At 35.0% G+C, this 25,039-nt stretch overlaps 1 protein-coding gene across 10 annotated transcripts in view; it reads left to right on the top strand.

Moving 5' to 3' along the window:
* LOC129723996 (kazrin) overlaps nt 1–25,039 on the top strand; it is a 265,654-nt gene that overhangs the window by 102,157 nt on the left and 138,458 nt on the right. For all 10 annotated transcript variants that reach the window (XR_008727856.1, XR_008727855.1, XM_055678555.1 and 7 more), the window contains exon 3: nt 24,212–24,369. Coding sequence is in view for 8 of the 10 variants with exons in the window: in XM_055678555.1 (XP_055534530.1) it covers nt 24,262–24,369 (108 nt within the window). In the remaining 2 variants the exon portion in view is untranslated. The remainder of the gene's footprint in view (nt 1–24,211; nt 24,370–25,039) is intronic.

Genomic DNA, 25,039 nt, shown 5'->3' with positions numbered 1-25,039 from the left:
TCTCGCAAACTTTAACTGTTTTTAGTCTAATTGCCGATGTTTCTTTACGAAACGGTAAAACAATGAAGTATTTTAGAGTTGCCACGGACTTGAATAAATTAAAGAATTTTAACTTCTTCGAAGTCAATTTCTGCACAAAGTTTTATTATTCACTGCCAAATTTACCCGTGATTTTCAAAACACATATTGTGTCAATCTTCACAAACTTTTTACCGCTAATTTAGGCCCAGTTCGAAGGATTTATACAAATTATTTATATTAATTGCACATGAAGAGCTAAGGTGCAATATTTGATAATACAAAATCTATACTTCATTAAAAAATCACGACTATAACATAAATTTCAAAGCTCATTCGAGGCCAACATTCTGTAAAATTTATGAAACTTGGAAGTTGTTTTCGTTACCCTTTTTGCAAAAATTTAGGCAAATTTCTTCTCGTTTTGAGTTTCTAAACGCGAATCCGAAATAATGGCTCTCAGGCACAATATCACGAACTGTGCTTATACGTGCTTATATTTGATGTTTTTGAAGTCCAGAATTAGGAAAATTCCACATTTTTTCTACGGGGCCTGCAACAGAATCTGTGCAGTTAAAATCAATTAAACTTCTACTTTTTGATAGGTAATATAATTAGCTTTAAATTTCAAGCTAATATACCATAACAGCATTGGCAGGACTTTATATATTCCAACATATCAGAAAAACTGTTTTTCTTCATTTTTTAAAAAGAGCAAAACGCCTCCATTTAAACATGAACTGTTTTATGGATCAAGATATTATTAAGTCATTTCGAAAATATAGATCGAAAACTACAAAACCATATACTGCAAACTTTCTAAACATGAAATTCGCACTTTGGTAATTTTGGTAGCTCCTCTATACGGAGACCGGCATATGTGCATTGTAGCAAGAAGCTGATTTACTGAAAACAAGCAGTGTGTTAAAAAACAACTATAGAGCTAGAATCATCTCGGGCTAATGACAATCCGAAAAAACGATAAATCAAACAAATTGGCACTTTTAAACGCTCCAAATCATACAATTAAAGTAGTAGATAATTTTCAATCACTCGCTAAGACATTGCTGATAGTGATAAAACTTGAGTAGTCCTACGTCTACACCTATCATTTTTGAATAAAAGGTACCTTGATTGAAAAAAGTTATTTATAAATCATTCAGATGCATGCTCGTCTCATCTATCTTACAGAGCTCGAATACCGTTACGATAAATAAAGTTAAATCATTTTTCAAGCAAGTGTTGTTCCATTTTTGCGAGTTCGCCTGGAAACGATGAAGTTCATGCTTTGAGTAAATTGTTGCCTGAGATGTTGTGTGTAGATTTTTGCAACATTTATTGCTGGTTGGAGAATCAAAATACAATAAATTTTGGATACATTTGTTGTTTGAATTCTGAGATTTAATCGACGAGTTTTTCCTCTTTAATAGAGAACAATAAAACGAATGGAAGGTTGGCAGCAGCGCTGATTGTTAGTTTTTCATTCGTTGTTAGTTTTTAGGTAATCAAAGAAGGAAAAATATGTTGAAAAGTAAATAGATTTGCGCTGTAATATTATATTTATGTGATAAATAGGAAGTTTTGCTGAAACTTAAATTGTTTATTGAGTAGAAGTGATGAACTTTTCCGCGTCATATAAAAGCGGAACTTCAAAGTCAGCAAAATTGTGTGAGTTCAAGCGTATACACTAAGGTCGCTTTTTACGCGGTTCTTTTACGCGGCTTTTTTACGCGGATTCCGGAGTTCATGCGGTTTTTTTTACGCGGATTCCGGAATTTATGCGGTTTTTTCTACGCGGATTCCGGAATTTACGCGGTTTTTTTTACGCGGATTCCAGAATTCACGCGTTTTTTTTTACGCGGATTCCGAAATTTACGCAGTTTTTTTCACGCGGATTCCGGAATTCACGCGTTTTTTTTTTACGCGGCACTTATCCCCCGCGTAAAAAGCGACTTTAGTGTATTCTATGTTTTACATTGACACGGTCAACAGAACACTTTACGTAGTTAACCGAGAAAGCACTATTTTGGATATATCTTCTGCTCAAACCAATCAGTTCACTAGTGAATGGCCACTTGCACGGTCCTGATTTTTCAATATACTCCAAAGCAAAAGGCTAATATGGCCACGGTGCTCCCACAGACCGTTATTATAAAAAATGCAGCAAAGAGTCTGAATACACCTTTCGATTCGTTATGATGTCCAGAAACTCTGGTAAAAATTTCAAAATCGTCATACGGTACATTTTTGAGTAATGCCCTTTGAAAGGTCGTAAAGTACAAAAAAGTGATATAAAAACGACGAAATACTTGTTGTAAAGCACGTTTTCAACCTCCATTTTATGAAATAACTTCCATAATAGTTTCACCACATTTCAAGTGTTATGTTTCAAGACATTATCAATTGGTGAAAAGATTTATTTGAAAATCCCACTGTGCACAGTGGTCTAAGTTCGAAAATTGTGATCGCTTTAGATTTGACTGCGAAAAATTGATTTTATGTACTCAATGTCTGCAGCAAAATTGTTTCATGAAACAAGGCCTTACTTTCGGTGTTTTCGGTTTTTCGATCAATCCACCTAACAGTTAGATAAAAAAATATTTTTTCTAATTTTCAATATACCAGATTGCTTGCTTCAGCAAAGTTGTGGATAAGATTAAAAGAAAAACAAATGCGAATACTGCGTTGTCCTATCTGTATGTTGGACACGGCAAAATAGAGTTTTTTGTGGAACACTCCTTCTTGAAATCAGTCTTTTGTCTATAACTTTGTCTCCAATGGTCAAAACAATGCCAAATGTTCTAAAATTTTATTCATTCAACTAAGATTCCCTCAAGACTTTGGAAAATTTATTGGTTTGACAATCACAGAAAATATTATTGGCAAAAAACTAATTTTAAGAAGGGATGTTCCACAAAAACAATCTAATTTGTCGTGTTGAACGTACAGATAGAACATTACAGTAATTAGCAATTGTTTTTCTTTTCAACCTGGTATATTGAAAATCATAAAAAATATTTTATTTTATCTAACTGTTTGGTGGATTGATCGAAAAGCCGAAAATGCCAAAAATAAGGCCTTATTCCATGAAACAATTTTGCTTAAGACATTGAGTACATAGAATCAATTTTTCACAGTCAAATCTAAAGCGATCACGATTTTTCGAATTTAGACCACTGTGCACTGTGGGATTTTTAAATAAATCTTTTCACCAATTGCTAATGTCTTGAAACATAACATTTGAAATGTGGTGAAACTATTTTGGAAGTTATTTCATGAAGTGGAGGAGACTTACAATGAGTGAATAACTTAGAGAAAGAGAACACAATATTTGCTGTGTTTTTGGATCTGAAACGCGCTTTTGAGACAATTTCAAGGCCCTTATTGTTGAACACAATCAAGCGCATTGGAATTTCGTGTACTGCATTCAGATGGTTTGAGAGATATTTGTCTGACACAACTCAACGGACTGTTTTTAATGATTCGGTATCTAGTCCCGTTGAGAATGATCTTGGAGTTCCACAGGGAAGTGTGTTGGGGCCCTTTTTATTCATTATGTATATAAATGACATGCGACGAGTTTTACGTTTTTGTGATATCAATCTTTTCGCTGACGACGCCGTATTATTCATTGCAGCTAAGAATGTAGAAGAAGTCGTTTCACACTTGAACGAAGATTTACGTTATCTAAACAGATAGTTGAAGTATGAGCAATTGATATTAAATATAGATAAAACTAAAGATATGTGATTTCCTCGCGCACTGTTTTATATGACGATGAGTAGGGTGTCCCAAAAAAATCGATGTTGAAAAAATCAAGGTGCTCAGCTTTAAATTGAAAGATAATGTTATTTATAGCATTTCTGTAGAACATTTTGGCTTTCTAAAAAAAATGTTTTTGGGTTGCCCAAACGTGATTTATGAAAAAATGACTTTTTCCAGCTACAGAACCACCCCTTTGCACTTTTTTCAAATCTGTTCGATTCTTACATTTTTCAATATAATTTTTTTTGCGGGGTTGTTTTTGAATATTTTGCAAGGTTTGGTTCAGCATCACATTCAATTATTTGACTCACAGAGCCCATTGAACATCATGAAAAAGTGAATTTTTCTTAAAATTTTTAGATAAAGCCCTTCAAAACACATATAAAAAAATTTTGATCAAGAACTGAAATTTTTACTGCAAAGCGGGATTAAAGACGAAAAATTACATGACGAAAGATCCTTGATATCTTATCGGGAGCCTGAGATATTGGCGGTTTTAAACTATGCATTTTGTAAAAATGCCACTAAAGTTCAATATCGATATCTTCATTGCACAGTATTTTTTGCCGTTTGTGCGTATACTTTCTCAAATAGTGATTCAAATGTTAATTATAGCCATAAGATATGTTCGGAGAAGTTTCAGGATATTCAAAAATGCATCTTTGAATGTAGAAAGATGGCTAATCAATCCACCAATGAGTCAGATAAAAAATTGACTTCTTAATCAGAATAAGATAGACGCAAGGTGTCTTCGAAAAAGTTTTAGATTATCCTAAAACAAGAAACTTTACTAAAGACATCATGTTTCTAACTCTTACATATTACGTGAAACATTGAGTTTTCTATTAGAAGGCACTAAAAAACACAGTTTTTGTTCTAACTTTTTTTTGCAGATTTTTCCGAATTTTTAAACCTTCTACTAAGTTAGGCTGATACAAATTTCGAATTCTTTTTATGTCCGAGGTTATTAAAGTTAGCAAAGGGGGTGGAAAAAATAAATAACACCGAGACGAAAAAAAAGAAATATCTTTGATCAAAATTTACGTGCAAGTTATGACGTTTGTAACTTGCACTCAAATAAATGCTGAAAAATAACATTTTTTTAATGACATTCTCGTGTGACGGGCGGGCGGTTGTACTGCTTGCCTACTGATGCTATGTACTTTTTTTTTGTTGGTAATTAAATTCACCGCTTACAAGTGTTGCTTTCATTGGATAATTAAAAGTATAAATCATGGTTTCGCGAGCTTAATGTTATTCTTTCTGCGCGAAATGTAGGTTGAGGTTAATTGTGAACGCTTTTGCTGAAGGTAATTTCAAAATCTTCAGCACAACATTTAAGTCGTAAAATGAGAAACAAGCTACAGTTCTGAAGCCGTTTACAAATAACCGTGCGACTCCTTTATATATTAAAAACGGTGGAGCTTACAAAACAGAACTATTCGATTACATTAACATTTAATTGCAATTTTTCTGTTGAAATCGTAATTTTAAAAGGGATTCCAACTTGTAAGCATTCATAATCACTCTCCAGTTTCGAGGAAACGTTCCACAAACCGCTGATTGAAAAGCGCTCTTTTGTGTTCGGGATTTCTAGTGCTCAACAGTAAACTTTACGCTTTTATTTCTGCTTATCTACTGGAACGTAAACCCAAACAACTTTTCCCTCTAGATTGTGGCACGCTTGACGAAAAGTGCTTGCACGGTGAAATTGAGTTTCAGCTAGGGTTGAAATTAATTTCTTGCGTATTTTGATACGGTAGGTCAGATTTACACTGGTGGGAGACAACAAGACGTGTATTTTGACACACATGCTGATATCGTTACGCAATTAGTCTTGCTCAGGCAAACTGTCGCGTTATTCTTCTTGTGAACGTTTACTTTCTTGTTACTTATCGCTATCAATCTTACCACCTTGAGGTAACGTTTGGATATAAGCTGTGTGGGCGGAATTGGGTTTCCCAGTAATAATGCGACTACTGTTTCTTCGCAGCATTATATCTAAGTTGAACGTTATGGCTGTGCTTGAAAAATATGCACGTGATTCATAAAATCCAATCGTGACAGCGCAGCCGTGACAGAAATGAATGATTGCTTCAAGAGCAGAACGGCGGACGTGTTTGCATTTGAGGTCTTGATCCATGTAATGGATGTGTTCTAATAAAGTATTCAATTAGTTTTAAAACGAAAAATAATGTACTCTAGCAAAATTAAAATTCTCCAATCGACCTTCCAGCTTGAAAATTGATGAAGGTTATTTCCATTCATCGCGCCAGGGAATAATTGGAAATAAATTTATTTATTGCCTTCTTTGTTCAGCAAAGATTTCTTGCTCCGGGCACATTGCACGGTCTCACTCGGCGCGGCCCTGGGAACTTTTAAACGGGTAAAACTTAAAATTTCTTTTTTTTTACGACCGAACAACAGATTGTGCTTTCCAGTGCTGGGCGGTGCTTTCTCGTAATACACTGTAGGCTGCCCGATAAGCAGCCATCAGCTGTGCAACTTTCTTCGCCACTCTACTTTTGGTAAGAAAATGGCCTGTCTTCAAATATTTCGAGGCGACTATTGCAAGAATCATTTTCACTGACCATCCATTAGTTATTCATTCGATTAGGAATGAATTTTAGATATGATTTTGATTAAAAATGATCACAGTTTTGACAGTCAACCACAAACATTGCTTCATACTATCCCAAGAGCCACAGCGGCTACAAACTGCACAGAAATTTGATCGAATTCCACTATTCTTCCACCCGCCATGCGGTATTGCGCTCTGCTATCCTCGTTTTTTTCTCGACCACTTGAAGAGGCAACCTGCCATGGAAAGTTTTCTCCCAAGGACATGAAGTAATTGAATTCCTCCGCTGGTTGTTTTTATTTTTTCTTCTTCCCCTGCTTCTGGTGTTATTCTCGGCTTCGGCTCTCTTCGGTTCGGTTCATGGCAGAAAAGCGCAAAACGGTCGATGAAAATACCATCCCGAGAGGGTGGATTTTGCCATTTGCTTAATTGAATAGTGTTCGGTTGGTCGAACCGGACGAGAAAGGACACGATCCGCCCGGAGACCGGTTTATTCCTGAAGGGTAGCGGAGGGGGGGCTGTATTCAGTATGCCGGGTGTTATAATTGGGATATTTGAGCATTTGCCGACTGGGACGGGTGACATTAGTTCCCGCTGACTGCTTATTAGAAATTAACCAGAATAAAAGACCCGCATGCTGGCACGTTGTTAATTAATTGTTTAAGATGCTTATTTGTCCGAGACGGTGATGCAACATTTTATTACTTTTCTATTGTGTAGTTATAACTCCCTTATTTAGTTTTCATCATTAAAACTGTTGTGAAATGGTGTCTTATTGTTGAGAACTTATATGTTTATTACTTAAATGAATATACTCCAGACATTATAATAAATCAGCACGGCAGTTTGACATTCAATTCAATTATTTTGGCCCATGCTATTACACTGTTCTAATGTATTGTTTTGATTCTCTTGCCAAAAGTAGAAGGTGCTATCTAAAACACAACCGGATGTTTGACGTAGAACTGAATAAATTAGTATTCATCCAACTTTTCAGTTATGATGGCCCGGATGGGTACCGTTTTGTCGTTCTTGTAGCTTCATTTTAAAAAAATAATTATACTTGATACAAAACAATGAAACCTTTGAAGAATGAAGGTTATAGTTCCACTTCAAAGCATCATTTCGAACTCAGGACAGTACTTTATCATCCCCTAGCCGCATAGCTGTAACACACAACCGTGTGATATACTGTTGCATGGCGGAAAATTCTACACATGAGCCCACAAAAAAAGGGCAACCAATTTTATTGACCATTGTTAATTTGGCTCAAACTTTGCATAGACGTTTCTATAGGCAAGATATGTCATTTTGTGCTACATATTTGTTTATTTTTTGGAACACGACTCATTTTTGAGAAGCTATTGAAAAATGATATTTTGGGAAGGTATTGATGATTACAACTATTTTTAGAGCCAAAACAGTTTGTTCGATCGGTATGAAGTCTTTGGCAAAGTTGTGGATAGCAAAAATACACACTCTAAAAAAATATTGTTTTCGTGAAAAAAGTTGAAATAAAAATTGAAAATTAATTAATCTAAAAAGCTCATTTTTAAAAAAGCTATTTTCTTTTATAAAAACTACAAAAGATTACCTAAACAACGCAACCGAACCGGTCCGATCATGAAAAAATCAAAAAATAAAAGTTATGTTATTTTGAAATAAAAAATTTTGTTTTCAATTTTTTTTCGAGGGCATATTTTTTCGGAAGGACACAATTAATATCTATAATTTTGCCGACAACACTATGTCAATCAAACAAACCGTTTCGGCTGTAGAAATATTTTTAATATCCCATAGAGCATTTTATGGGGAATTAAAAATATGTTTACATTGAAGTTGATTGGCATAGTGTCTTTGACAAAGTTGTAGATAATAATTTTGTCCTTCCATAAAAAAATATACGCTGTGAAATAAAAATCAACAACAGTACAAAATGGCATCTTTTGCCTTTAGAAACGTCTATGCAAAGTTTCAGCCAAATCAAAAATGACAGTTTAAAAAATATTAAAACTGGGACATCCGTGGAACTGCTCACTTCTGCTATCCGCATGCCACCTTGAAATGAAATTTTTCTTACGTTCGTATTACGCACGGAATAAAATCTCTTCGCGTCTAGCGAAACTGGAGAAATTGCGTGTTTTGCTGATAGTGTTGAGTGCATTTCATAAAATATATTAACAATTCGTTCAAAATGGTAGAACGTCTCAATAAAGTTCATTAAGCAGACAGTACGTGAAGCAAAGAGAGCGAAAAATAAGCGAACTGGAAATATGATACAGATTTGGAAAAATATACCGCATCCCGACGGGACTTGAACCAGCAACCTCCCTGTCTCCGGCATGGTGTTTTGACCAATTAAACTACGGGGGACGGTGGTACTGTTACACAATCTATATCGTATCACATTTCACTGCCGACTTATTCTATTGCTCATCCCCAACTACACACAATGCTGTGCAAGCGTTATTTATAGACTGAAAGGAATGTCTCATCACACACAGAAGAGTCAGCCTATGCTGATAACTCTTATAGACCTGTGTGATCGAGACCAAAGTCAGTCTTCGTCGTTCTTGCAAGTGCGACACAACTACGGAAGGTGCCGTCTCCATGAAGATGGTTTATTCGACTTCTCAGTAGCATTTCGAACTCTATTCTTATGTCTGCCACCAGTCGACCAGTGAACAGACTTTTTTTGTCCTTCAGCCGCACAGATGCTATATGCACCACACAACAGCGTAATAAATTGTTTCGTGGCTGAGAGTGCTGTAATCTTGGTATGTGCCAGCCAACTCGGTGACATTGTCACATTATAGGCACCCAGCACCACGAATGTATAGTCTTTTCATGCGACATTTCTAGTACCAGCTCGATACAAGAGCTAAATAAGCTACGGATGCGGTAACTTTGTGTTTGTAACTTTCCTCCTCCCTGGAAATCATCTGTCATGTTCCCTGTTCATAAGAAAGGTGACAAGTCTGACATCGGAAACTATCGCGGCATCACTTCGCTTAGTGCTTGCTCAAAGGTAAGAAAGATTATTATAAACGATGCTCTTTTTGCCAGCAACCAGCACCATATCTCTACTGATCAACATGGATTCTTTCCAAAATGGTCTGTCTCTACAAACCTTTGAAAATTCTTTTCCACGCGCTTCAGAACCATGGATGCTTGCGCCCAAGTTGACGCTATTAACACATGTCTCAAAGCTGCATGTGATCGAGTGGATCATGGCATTCCTATCTATCTAATAGAGAGCTATGTGTGAAAATCGGTTCTGCCAAACCTGAAAAATTTTCCAATCCTTCTGGCGTGCCCCAAGGAAGCAATCTTGGACCTTTGCTGTTTTAATGTTTATGAACGAAATCGATACAATGCTTCCATCCGGTTGCCGAATGTTTTACGCGGATGATGTTAGAATTTATATGATTCTAAAAAGCACTGCAGACTGTGTTGGAATGGTGGACTGTTTGTAGAGTGGTGCTCCCATAACTACCTGACGACTGTAAGCATTTCCAAATGCTGCATTATATACTTCCAACGTAAAATGGCACCAATTGTGTTTGGCTACACAATGGCAGCGTGTAAATCATGTACGAGGTGCCCATATCATGCCTACTGGACTGCTAGGCTCGAAGCAGTTCAGAAAAAATTTGTTCGCTACGCTCTTCGTGCCCTTCCATGAAATAACCCTTCCAAACTGCAACCTTATTAACCTTCATTGCATCCTAAAAAAACTTACGTTGTTTACCCTGGTGTGGAAAATATCGTTTTGATCCGAAGGTTTATTCAGAAATGACGTAACGAAATGTAGTCAGCTTATATAGGAACTAATTAACTAACCGATTTTTTCTGTCAGCGGTTTGAATGATTTTAGAAATGTAGTAAGGTGCATTCTTGTAATTCGCATCAAAATCAAGTCAATCAAAAGGCTACGTGGGACATGCCTAATTCGATTTTCGAAACAGGATTCTTTGGTACCAGGTATGCGAGCACTCAATGAAAAATATTCCTTTGGGGTAAAATTAAGTTGTTTCTTGTCCAAACTAAATTGAAATGTTGTCTGTGTGGAAAACCACACACTAGGGCAGACAACGTAAATTTTTTTGAGGATGCGATGCAGGTTAAAGCTTTTTATCTTCATTAAGACAATCAATGTCAGATGAAAAATATGAAATAATAATAATAAAAAAGTTAGGGAAGAGCTTCTTCTATTAACCCGAGCAGGAGAGCATAGCAAAATCATAACTCAACAACAACAATATTGCACTCTAGCCTGAAGGGCTAATAGCGGTCTTGATCGACTAGATTAGATTGAAAGAATTCGTTATCGATATTGTTTTTGGCACATTTTGCATGTTGTAGGATAAGCACAACGATACACCGTGCCCCAGTGCTGAGTCGAGAAAATTTCCAGCTTGAAAAGATCCTCGCCCTGATCGGGAAGTTAACCCGACATCACAACCGTGTGTCGGAGACTCGACATCGCTAACCACAGAACCATGAGGATCACATAATTCATAACTCATGAATAACACATTTGGTTATGAGATCTCATCGGGCTATTAGACTGATATTCACGTTTCTTACACGCATATCACAGACATGTCAAAAGTTATTATCATATCCCTTCGTACCTTTCATAAGATATTCGAAGTGATTTTATACATCTCATTGAAGACGCGTTTATAAGTGAAAATAGTTTGTTATTGATTATTTAATTACAGTTTGTTCAAGTATGTGTTTGATGTTCAATAAATCAAATAATTCAAAAATATCGGAACCGGTTATTTTCGTGATTTTCAATGCAAGCTATTGGTTTGGTATTCACAATATCAAGATTTGTTATTTATATCGTCTTGAAGGAACAATATTTTGGTATTATATTTTGTTATTTTACCAACCGTTTCAATCATATTAAGATCAAAATTAGGTATTGTTATATAGAATTTCCAATACATGATTATGATATTATGATGCTATTTTCATCTGCTCTGGAATTAATGCATTATTATCCAAAATTTGTATAGTAAGAGAATGTAAGAGCAATAACACTTTCCACAGCATGCCACCATTCTAAAGAAAAACGTAGTCTTACGTCAAAAAGGCCAGTTGTGGCCTATGATAGTGTTTCCTTTAAAAAGATAACACTAGTTTACCAGTGTTATGAACGAAAATATTCCCACGCGTCTATCCCAAAAAACCGATGTCACGATCCTGCCAAAGGATAGAAATGTTGTCTGCCTTCAGTTCATAGTTTCGATAATTCTTTCACCTTGACTGTGAAGCGGTGGGCTCAAGTTTCGTCCAGGGTCAAGATATGAGGTAAAAAAATCGATTCCGATGATGAGAAATATCGTCAAACACTCGCTTGTAATTTCATTATGACTCGATCGAAGTAAGTAGGGTAACCGCTCCTAGATTCATCTCAGTACCTATATTCATCTCTTCACGCCTTTTTGATCAATTTATCGTCAAATTTTACCATATTTTCAACGTAAAACTTTCAGCCACTTGAGAAAATCGAGAAGCAAATAGATTTACTTTCAAAAATTTGTAGAAATTTGACGGTAAATTGGACAAATGAGAGAAATAATATGAATATAGGCGCGCTTTCGTTTGCTCGCTGTTGCGTGTTGCATCATGTTGCAACTGAGCAGCTGGGAGACGACGAAATTCTGTTCATGTTGATTGATTGAATCGACTTCAATTTATTCCTGTAAAGTCGAATTAATCACCTTTGTTGTGGTGTTCTAACAGAACAGGACAGTTTGTTGTTCAAAATCGGTTATATTGATTACTTCTTTTGTGCTGCCCCAATAATGGGGGGCATAAGGTAAATAAATAAAGTAAATTTTTTGATCGCGACAGAATTTGTTTGCTAGAACCCAGCACAGAATGCTTGTGTTATTGCCAAAAAATTATTAGCCTTCAATTACTTGTTTATTTGCCTTGAGAAAGACATTTTGCTGTTCAAAATTTGTAAAAGCTGTTTTCGCATTCAGTAAATTAGACGGTCGCGACAGATTGTGTTTTCTTGGATTCAGCACAGAATGTGTTGTTACCAGAGTTGATAAAGCGAAACTTTATCGCGGGAAGAATACCGAAGCCCTTAACTGGCATATCGAGACGATTGGTGCTACCTCGCTGCTGCTTAGATACTTATTGTGATTTGTTTACTGGCGTAACCCGCTGCTGCTACTACCGCAATTCGCGGCTAATTAGTTATACTATTCTGTCGACCTTTTTAGGGAAAGGCAGCAAGCGACCAATCAGAGGACGTTATTTTCGTTTCAACAAGGCTTGACAATTTTCAATAGTACAATAGTTCGCATAATCAATCAACACTTTTCTACATTTGGGTGGATGCGTGTACAATTTTCCAATCAATTGCTGCAAGAATCAAGAAAATCGGTTGAAAACAAACCGATTTATAAACATTTCAAAAGGGATATTTTCGTCCCCGTTTCGTTAATAGTTATCTTATTTACATCCCTATGTGGTAGGCTAAGGAAAAATGTAGTTCTACGTCAAAAGTCAGGTCATGCTCCTACGGCTTCGGCTCAGCCAAAATACTGCGAGTAGAAGCACGAAAAAGTGATTCTACTGCATGACAACGCTCGATCTCATACTGCCAAAGTCGTTAAAACTTACAAAGACATCGAAAAATGGCTTGACTCGTGGCTAGCCTCAAAATACGAACACTTTCAACGTAACGGTATTCGAGAAAGATAAGACAACGTCGCATGCCGTGTCAGAATCGGTATTTTATGCAACTTCAATGTCTCTTCGCCAAAAATTAGTTTAGGGTCTAAGCTTTTTTTACTAATTTGAGGGGAACAGCAACAAAACACGGAAAAGTTCATGTCTTGATCAATCAATGTGCAAAATCAAAATCGTGATGTTTCGGTAAGCTTCGGTTTCAGACGAACGATCTGTTTTGAAGCGCTCAAATTAAGTTCATTTTCGTATGGCGTTCGCCTCTTCCTGATATCACCGAAACAGCAAATAGCACTCGACGTTACAATTTAGTTACGTACCAGTAACGTAGAAACGATTGCATATGAATAAAACCAGTGGAGTCATAGTTAAAAGCAAAATGTTTTATCAAACGTCATGTCCTTTTTACTGCTGTGTTTTGTAACTCAGCGTGCAAATGGATATCGAATTTCCATCGATGTATTTTGCGAATGCTGCAAATAGGAGTATATACGTTTAAAACCTGATCAAAAGTGAAAAATTCAAAGTAAATCAACTTTGTATTGTAGTGTTTCATTTTGAAGTGTGATGTATGCCTAAGCACTTGACAGCTCATCAACATCCAAAAGTTATGTTTACGGTCGTAACGAGAGGTTTGAACCGACCGCAATTCAACAGTTTTTTGTGCATGATAATGACGCTTTGATACCGTGAGCTAAAATATAACGTTCCGAAGATAAACAAGTGATTTTTAAATTAAACAAAGATGGAGATTCTTAAAAAGGTTAATCGAACAGAAATGTGTACTTAGCGTGTATGCTAGTCTCTCCAAATACCCAGGTGTTTGACAAAATCAATATAATAAAACCCAAAATATTTGTTTTTCTAAGTTAACTCAAAATGGGATAAGTTATGTTTCCGGCAAAATCCGGTTAAACGGCTTACATTACGTGAAAGTGCTAGTATTTTTTATTATAATGGTGAAGAAAAACCTTCCGGATGCTTCCGGTTTCGTGTTTTATCGCTATGTGAAAATAATCAAGAAATTCTTATTTTTTTGCTTCTTGGATAGTTTTAGCCTTGTTTACCCAAATGAAACTTTGTCAAACGACTGAAATGTGTACTGAAAAGTCATTTTATGATAAATTCAAGTTTTTGGATGAATTTTGACCCGACTAAGACTGAATTTAAATTTCATTATAAGAAATGTCATCCATCACTTTAAGGTGGGTTACTCCATGCAAGAAAATAATCCAAATCCAATCATTAGTTTTTAGTATCACAATATGATACGTTTTCTGTGCAAAAATTTTTTTTAAATAATTATGATCAGGTTTGATGTTCTAAGTGTACCACTGTGTGCTGGTCGGTTTCAGGATATTCAATAACACCGATGTTTCATATCTACCTTGGATAGACCACGTTCTTCAGTGGACCACCGGACAGATTAACTCAATTTAGGCGAAAACTGGAGGAGCTTTCCGAAAACTTTCACCGGAAACATCTAATCCAGTTAATATGCCACAGAATCACGAGAAACATTGGTAAAATCCAATTCATATCAGAAGAATGAACAGTTGCTCATCATAGTGGTCCACTGGAAAGGAGTGCTCTATCCAGAGAAGGTCTGCTCTAAATCTACAGTAGAAAAATCCAATATCCTAAACATTTTGCGTTATTCTTTTCCTATAGTTAATTTAAAAAAAAATCAATAGTATGCTTATTTACTTCTTCTCAAACACAATACACTTAACAATTTCTTTCTCACTCTCATTTTACCTCTTTTTCTCTCTCTCTCTCTCTATCACCCGCACGCATTGTTTGTATCGTTATCATACCATATGTTTTGATGTATGCCGATAGAATATTTCTAAACAACTTTCATTTGAAAGCCCAGGTAGGCCGCTTTAGACATGGCGTGCGTAAATCTTTTTTTGTTTTTTTTTTTTTTCAAAATAAAATTAAATTTTTTATAAAGCAAAAACACTGAGAATTAAGTTGCGCACTATAATTAATATAATTCAAATTTTCTGAACCTTATGTTGGAATATCTCAAAAACGGATGTATCCCGAAAGTTGATGGCTTTATGATTTGAAATTACTAAAAATCTGTAGAAATTTAATCGAGCATTTTTGGTTTGGCTTGCGAATCCAAAAGGATAGTGTAAAAACTGGCTTTGAGGAAGGACTTGACAATTTGACTCCCAAATATTGAAAACAGTCGGTTGGAGTGATTACGGCATCAGTATTATGGGATGTGAAAAAATATTCATCCAATACTCTCGCGAAAAAAACAGTATGTCAAAATCAATAGAAAAATGGCACATTGACGCCATGGCAAAAACAAATTCGGTGGGACGAGAATCATCAAAAATAAAAAATGAATCACTGAATTCAAAGGTTGTTGTGTAATCAAAAATGCATCGTCCTATTTGCTGAATTGGGTGACTATTCAATCGAAATAAAGTGGAACAGTATTCATTAAAAACGATGTTTCTGGTTCTAAGGTATTTTTGCTCATACAATTAAAGTATTTTTTCGAATTAATAATTAAATATTTCTTGTAGTAAACTGTTCTTCTATCTTTCGGTTCAAAACAGCCTTTTTTCGATTTCGCCATTCAAGTACTCCATGAAGTTCACGTAATATCTGCCTTGGATTGGTATACCTTTTTGAAAATCATCAATGAGTATTATTCCCACGCACGATCCGAAACATCGAGGCCATAACCTTTCCAGTAGACGATGTGTACTAAGCAATGTAAAAACCGTGCAGAGTCATAGTCATAGTTATAGTAGAAAAACTGAAAAAACATGTGAAAAGGGTGTATGATAATAGAAAATGTGTTCACTTAGAGCATTTCTAAGCTACATCAGAATTATTATTTGCGATTAAAATATTTATATACAAATCTACATCTATATCAAACATCTCATCACTACAATCAAATAAAACATTTTGGCTCTGAAAATATTTTTAACCACCAAAGCCCTTATACAAAATAAGTCGGGAAAAAACACTAAAAGCAATAATTGACGTCATTAGCCTAGAGGAACATCTGTGCAAAGTTTCAGCCAAATCAAAAATGGTCGATCGAAACCGTTTTCCTATGTTGCTTGGTATTCCAGTTTTCCACGTGCCACACCAAGGCCGGTGACCTGCAAAAAATGGTCGACCCGGTAATCGGTGCCAATGGTACGGAACGGAACCATCTGATGACGGTGCACACCTGCAAATTGATATCATCATCATCATCAGAAGCAGCAGCATCGTTTCGTTCCCTCGTTCATGCCAAATGCTGTTTTTCTCTTAATTTTTTTCGTTTCACCATAAAAAAATTCATTTGCAGCAATGCAGGTGTTTCGAACCGGTCCGGGACAAAACGAAACGAATTGTTTACGATGGTGGTAGACCTGTTATTACAATTTTGAATGGAAGGCAGCCAGAAGTCAAAACATTTTTCTCTACAGGCCTGCTCAGGATACATATTGTTTGATACCAAATCTCAACATCATCCAATATCCAATATTTTCTCGGATGCATCTTTCCTGTGTACATTTAAAATCATTGTCAACGCAACTCAAACATATAATGTCGCACAGAAGATGAAGTGGAAATCAAATCACATTTCGGAGCACAGATTTGATGGCATGGGAGTGAAAAACACTTCAGCCATCATGAATATTTATTTCGTACACAAACGACTCTCTAACGCACATATCAACTTAATCTTGCTCAGGCTGTACTCTTGTGTCGGTGTGGGTACGATATCCTGCTAACCTGATTCCGGGTTCGGGCGGGAAAAGTGCTCCCCAGATGGCAATGGGGTAGCTGAGATTGAAACGTTCGGCACAGTTGATTCCGGGTGTGCCATTTTCCCCCGATCTCATTTGCATGTTCTATTGTAAAGCCGTGGGTAGGCCATTGAATTGAAGCGTAGATTGTTTCTCCACTTGGCTTCCGGTTGCGCTGCGTAGTGAATGCATCCATTTGCGTGCTGTGTTAGTTCGAATGTTCAACCCTTCCTAAGGAGACATTTTGAATTTGATCATCTTCTTCGAAAACATATTTTCTCAGCCAGCGAGTAAAAGCTTTCAAATGTGTCACTCACTCCTTTCAACACAATTATCCTTCCGCACTTAAGAACTTGGGAACTCAATTCTACCAAGACACACTTCGCCGATCCACTTTTTGCCGGAAGCGATGAAATTATTGTGTCCTACAAACAATACGAGGCGACACATGGAATGGGAATAGCTGTGCTTCCGATACCATCAGCATCCCCGACAGAATTCTCCTTTCGTTTTTATCAGCACACATTTTCTCTGCTGGCATGTGTAGTCAAATTTTTCCATCCAGGAAATAAAATTTTCGTCCTTCCATCGTCACACCGGCAGTCGGTTCTGGTTGCCTCACCAGACCCACAGTCTAGATTACTTTCCCGGAATCCAATCACCGGAGAACAGGAGGAACATTCCCGATCTTTTATAATGGTACAACTCGCGATGATGACGATAATGTCAGCGTGTAGTACCGAAGGAGAGGAAAAAGTCAGCGACCGAGTGATTCAGGCTTTTACTTTTGCTTTCACTGCTGCTGCCGGAAAACCTGGAATGGTGAAATTCACGCGTCAGGGTTGGATGGTACATTTTAGGTTGCTGAAAATTCACTATGAGAATTCGATCGATTTAAAAGACTCTGACTTTTTCAGAGGTGATTCTCAAAGAATCAACCTAGTGAAATTTTCATTTAACTTGCTAAGTCCATCTAACTCTGACGAACCACCATGAACCCACTGTCACTAAGCGAACGCACGAAGCAAATAAAATTGTCCCATAAGCGTGCGCATGAAAAGTACTTTGGGGGGTTCAAAAAAGGGAACAACTTCTTTCAGAAAGAAGAAAGACGTTAAACTAAAGGAAAAAAAAATCAAAAGTAAAATAGAATGAGTTTGACTGAAACAAACTGAAACTCTGAATACTTCAATTGCTGACTACAAAATATATAGAATAACAAGAAACAGAAAATAGAGAGCAAAGAATAAATAAATTGACTTTAAAGGAAAAATTAGCGAAAAAAAATTATATAAAACAAAAACCAGAAAAAAACAGACAACAGAAAAAACAACAAAAAAAGAATAGTTCTCTTTTCACTTCACACAACAAACACAAAAATGGCAAAAGTAAAATTAGGTAGCACTTTGCAGACAAGATTACTGAAAAAATATGAACATAATTGAAAAATAAACACAAAAAATGAATAACAAAATTACCGACAATATGAGAACATCAAACAAACAACAAAACACAAGAAAGCAACAAAAAAAGCAGAGGATAAAATCAACCAAAATTAAACTAAAAAGGAGGTAGAAAACAAGGAAAAGATAGAAAAGCACACACAAAAAATACTTATAACTATAACCAAAAAAAAAACAAATCAAAAAAAATACTGTATAAATAGAAAAATATAAAAAAAAACACAAAACAGGAACCAATGGGAGCAATTCCACAAAAAAAAACGAGCAACCAATTAAATCTACCATTTTCTATTTGACTGAAACTTTGCATAGACGTTTCTATAGGCAAAAGATGCCATTTTGTACTATTGGTTTTATTTTTTGGAACACGACTCATTTTTGAGAATCTATTTAAAAATGCTATTTTGGGAAGGTGTTGATGATTACAAATATTTTTAGGGCCAGAACGGTTTGTTTGATCGGTGTAACGTCTTCAGCAAAGTTGCAGATAATAATTTTGTCTTTCCGATAAAAATATACACTCTAAAAAATATTATTCATTTTTGAAAAAAAGTTTAAAGAAAAATTAAAAATCAATTATCCAAAAAAATATTTCCAATCATCAATACGTTCCCAAAATTGCATTTTTCAATAGCTTCTCAAAAATGAGTCGTGTTCCAAGAAATTAAACCAATAGTACGGAATGGCATTTTTTGCCTAGAGAAACGTCTATGAAAATTTTAAGCCAAATCAAAAACGAAAATTTAAAATAAAAAAAAATATGTAAATCGAAACCAAATGTGAAATAAACTAAAACCAATTTCAAAAAAAAACTAAAATATAAAAAAGACAATGAACAAAAGCAATACAATAAGTAAAGTAAAAATCAAATATAAAATATGGTAGCACTTTGGAGGCATATTAGTAAATTAAAACATAAAGTATCATTGAAAACTGAGAACAAAAAGCAGAATAAAAATGTAAACAAAAAACTGAGAATACTGAATGATCTACAAAATACAAAAAGCATAATTTAAAAATACCAGCCAAAATAATAAAAAAAAAAAGATTCGAGAAGCTAATATGGAAATGCAACAAAAAACTTCTAATATTAAATATAAATTAATAAACATATTTTAAAAGAATAACAAACAACAAAACACAGGAAAACGTAATTAAATTTAAAGAAAGAAAAGGACGAACAAATATAAAGCAAACACTAAAAAATGAACACCAAAACACAAAAGAACAACAAACAAAATGCAGCATTAATATGACATAGAATAAGAAATAGAAAATAAATAATCGAGAAGCTTCTATGTTTGAAAAAATAAAAAAAATTATAACATTAACAAAAAAAAACAAATCACAAAAAAAAATAAAATATATAAAAAACACGAAACAAAAAGCAGAAAGAAAGCAAAAACTAAACAAAGTAAATTTAAAGAAGAAAAAATGATGGAAATCAATAAGGTAAAGCAAAACAGGAATCAAAAAAGAAACCAGAAAACAACGAGAAGAGAAAAAGATCAACGAAACAAAAAAAATAGAATACTAGAAAAAAACAAACGCAAGCAAATAAAGTATGATAGCATTTTGAAGGCAAATATTTAAAACATTTTCTAAGAATAAGCCCAAAAGCGCAATAAAAAAACTATACAAAAAACATAGAACACCAAACAAACAACAAAACACGAAAGTGCAACAAAAAACACAACATAAAATAACAAAATATCAACTAAGTTTGAAAATATAAAACGACAGATCAAGATTTAAACAAGAAACAAAAGCCAAAAACGTTACAAAATTAAACAAAAAAATATAAACATAAAAAACAGAGAACAAGAAGCAAAGAGTTGAAATACAAATATAAAATAAACTGAACAAAAACAAGAAATAAACGAAGATAACACAAAAAACAAAATAGAAACAATAAAACAAAAGAAAAAATATTAAAACAAACTATTAAAAAACCAAAAAACGATGGTAACACTTTGAAAACAAAACTGGTCAATGAAACACATAGAACATAATCGAAAAAAAAAACAAACACACGAAGAAGAATAACAATATAAAGGAAAAACAGAGTACACCAAACGAACAACAAAACTCAAAAAAAGCCTCAAACAAAACACAGGATAAAAATAACGAAGAATAAACTAAAGGAAGAAAGAGTAAACACAGCGTCGGGAAGTGAATAAGAACAAAACAAAAGCCTTTTAACAATAAACGAAAAACAAATCACGAAAATTAAAAATATTAAAAAAAAAAGAAAAAGTGAACAAATTGAATGTAAAAAAAATCGAAAAGCAAAAAAGAAAGGATATATAAAATAAAACAGAACAAAAGAAACCAGAAAACAAAGAGAAGAAATAAATAAAAAAATATTATTAAAACAGTAAAAAACAGAACCAATAACAAAAAAAAACAAACAAACAAAAACTGTATATAGAATGAGATAGCATTTTGATGACAAAATTAGTAAATAGGGACCATGAAACATTAATGAAAAATAAGTGAAAAATAATCACAGACACCAAAAAAACACACCATAAATGTAAAAGAGAAAACTTAAATAAAAAATAGAAAACAGAAGATCGAGAAGCGAATATTAAAACAAAAACAGAAACCTTATTATAATTAATAAAAAAAAAAAACAATTAACAAAATAACATTTTCAATTACATAAGAAACAAAAAACAGAAATTAAGAATCAAAAACTAACTAAACTACATTTGTCACAAAATTTGTTTATATGACGACTGAAACGGTTAGTTTAATGGGTTTACCGGCTTAATCAGTCCGTGTATACTAGCAAAAACGATTAGTTTTTTCTTATTCCGACAGTTTCAGAGAAATAAAGTCACCGAAACTGTCGAAATAAGAAAAAACAAATCATTTTTGCTAGTATACACGGACTGAGTAAGCCGATAAACCCATTGAACTTTGTCACAAAATATCAAAAAATTAATCACAGTGATGAAAACACCCAACATGGAAGGACAGATTTAAATTTAAAGAAATAAATGGACGAAAAATATATAAAATAAAGAAAACAAAAACTACCAAAAAACTAGAAAACAAAAAAAAAGAAATAAAACACAAAACAAAAACATACAAATAAAAGAAAAAAAATAATCATGATAGCACTACTAAGACAATATTAGTAAATAAAGTAGGGTATATATTCGGTAATTTGGATCACTTTTCTACCTTTGGTTCTGCTTGCGATTGCTTGACTTTCTATAAGAAACGCAAAAACATAAAACATTATTGAAAAATATGCACAAAAAAATGCAATAAAAATGAAAATAAAACACTGAACCCACAACAAAACATAAAAAAGTAACGAAAACACAACATGAAAATAGCAAAGGATAAATTACAATACGAAATAGAAAACATAAGATCGAGAAGCTAATATGACAAAAATAATAAAAACCTTATGACAATAAACAACAAAAAAAAAACAATCAAAAAACATTGAACTTAACGCATTAAATCAAAAGAAGCAAAAACGGTTGGAAACAGCTTGAAATTAAGTAAACCGAAAACCGGAACAGGTAGTCTAGGAAAGAAAAAAATATGAAAACAACAAAATAAAATAAAGAAAAGAAAAAAATTGAATATAACATATGAAAGCAAATCAAAGACATAATCAATAAATAAAAACATGAAACATTATTGAAAGTACAAAAATAAAAATAAGAATGTAAAAAAGAAAACAAAAAACGAAAGAATAAAAATAAAAATGGAAACAAGAAACAGCAAACGAACGAATAGAATACGAACAACAAATTACGAAAAGGCAACAAGCTAATTACAACAAAAATAACGAAGAATAAACTAAAAAAGAAAAGAACAAACATATAAAAATAACAAAAAGCTAATTCCAATAAACAAAGATCAAATCACATAAAATAAAAAATAGGGTTCGCAATCCCGGGAACGATTTCCCGGGAATTGCCTTTTCCCGGGATTTCCGGATCCCGGGAAAAGGAATATTGATTCCCGGGATCCCGGGATTCCCGAGCTCCTCGGAAAATTTTCCATACAATATTGCAAGTAAACTAAATATCGTGTCAGAACACGAAACTTACGTCGTAGAAGTGTAGAGCAGCTTCATAGTGTGCATTATACGAAGCAAATATTTGCTTGAAACGACGATCAATATTTGACAATTTGATTTGACTTGCATTAGGACAAAATGACACTATGCGACACTGAATAGATTACTAACTCGAAATCAACAATTTTATTCTTTTTTTTTGCAAACGTAAAACTATCGGGTCGTAAAAAGCAGAGCCCATCAGCTCCAGAGCAACACCAACGAAGCAGCTGATTCCAATACTAATCAAAACACTTAAACTCGTCTACAAAGTATATTTCCACTTGTCACTGTATTTGGGTTTGGTTAGAGTTACCCAGTTCGAGTGGCGAAATGTTGTGTGCTGAAGGCGAAGTGTATGGCTTGATATAGTTTGGTGAAAAATACAAGCCAGTGCGAAACCCCCAGAAACGAACTTATTTGTATCTGCACTTTGGATGTACGGCATCACACTCTTTACGACTCCACTGTTTCACGTTTGCAAAGATATTTCAAATTGTTGATTACTATTTTGGGTGAGTAGTTTTTTCAATGTCGTAAAGTGTAATTTTGTCGTATTGTAAATCCAATTGTACATAAAATGTCAAAAATATTGGTCCCATAATAGGACCGAAACGTCGGTGATGAGTAGATAGAAAGCAACAAAATGCATTAGGCTGCAAACCAAAACAAAATCTCTTGTATTGAACATCAATAATTCCAGTCTAAAAATTCAGTTACACTAAACCATGAACAAAAACCAAAATAAGGAAAACAAAAAATATGTAACGAGAAATTGAAAAAAAAAAACAAGTAACACAACACATTCGAAAACAAATGCAAAATGAAACATAGTATAAAATTTAGAGAAAATAAAGATTATGAAATTAAATGTAAGTTCAAAACCACAAACAAAATATGCGAAACCTAAAACAAAAAACAAGTAACGAAAAATACAAAAAAGTAGCAAGAAGAACCAAGAAACACGAAACACTTGTTTGAGCATTTTGAGCTTTTGGACATATTGAACTTTTTGAACATTTCAGATATATTTGTCATCAACAAAAAAATTTCCTGGTCAATGCACTAATATTTGGTAAATTAAGAACATGATTTGCATAATGGACAAATGCTTATTTATATTCAAACTTTAATCATCCCCTCCTGAGCCGCAAACCTGCGCACAACTGTCGCCTGTCCTCATCATTTTCGAGCATATTGTATGCAAAATTATACCTATTCAGACTCAACATACAGATACAGCACACTAGACATTGTACGCCGTCCCAGATGACTGAATCGTGTATCTTCACCCAAATGGGATGTGATTTTTTATTTTGTATGCCGAATGCCTGAGATTGTCGAGAGCACTGAATTATGCAAACAATTGTCCGAGCTTCGTCCTCTGTATGACGATCAACCGGCGGCGGCGGGGCACTTGACTAGTTTGTGAATACACTGTAGCCCCGAAGTAGCGTTACGTCGTCGCAGAGAGCCCGGCTGACTGGTGTCGGAATTGAATAAAATGTCATTCTTTCCCACTCGCGTGTGTACATATGTTTGCCCTACGTAATGCAGCAGGTTCGTATTCAAGGACAGACAGTGCGCCATTGTGTGTGGCTATAAATGCCGAATCAGCAGGAGATGCTTTAAATTGTTCGCAAAATTTGTCTCCGAGCTCCATTCCAGAGCTGAGTTGATTCGATGTTTATCATTCCAGTGATTGGTCGCCATGCCAGACTTCGCATTGAATTTACTATATTGCTCCGTACTGTGACATTAACATAAACAATAATTACGCTTATCTTTCTCCGCTCTCTTCCAGCTCTAACAAAATGCTTCGACATTAGGCTAAACAGTAACCCGTTCGTGACAATGCAACTGAATGGTACGGTATCGATGGCAGCTGCCACCGAGCCTCCCGAACCGCCACCTCGAAATCCCGATAAGATAAATGCGTCACTCAAACAGCTAGCGGATGCGGTAAGTTCAAACTCAGATGCACTCTGCAATTCAATGGAAACTGAACGCTCCTGTCCTATCCATCGCTGTACGTAGTAACACCCCCGTGGGCTATCAAACCTGAAACGAATGTAATCGATTTCCACCCAGTCTCTATGGGGACGTCAATTTTCCAACCATTAACCGGACGAGATTTACGGGACGGACGACTTTGTGTACGTATGAGTGTGAAAGCACCTGCCGCTTTCCATTTGTGCAACGTTTTCAGACCCAGGGTAAATGTGAACACTGCTGTTTGCACTATCGCCTGCAGGGTTCGTCCGACAACCGGAGGAATAATCGAATCAAAATCCCATTCATTCACTTCTCGTTTCTCGCCGCCCGCTCGAACCGGCCGAACGACGTTGAAACCTTTCATTGTCAATCACTACTTGATGATGGCGGTGGCAATCACGTGCACTCGCGTTCACTGCTGAGAAAGTTTTCCGGCTCGATTGCTCCCTACCCAGGAGAACCCGCGATTGAAATAGGGCACTGGCTCATGTTCCAGCAAAACAAATCTCTTCCTGCAGCTGGAAAAGTAGTTTTTGCTACGCGCATGAAAGTCTGCAAAAAATTAATGCTGACCTCATGACCATTGTTGCCTCACTAGAGCAAACGGCTGATTACTAGTTGGAAAGTTAAGCTAAAG

Source organism: Wyeomyia smithii, chromosome 2, assembly GCF_029784165.1.
Source record: "Wyeomyia smithii strain HCP4-BCI-WySm-NY-G18 chromosome 2, ASM2978416v1, whole genome shotgun sequence".
Lineage (NCBI taxonomy): Eukaryota > Metazoa > Arthropoda > Insecta > Diptera > Culicidae > Wyeomyia > Wyeomyia smithii.
Note: the sequence above shows the minus strand (reverse complement) of the source record. Positions and strands in the feature narration are given on the sequence as shown.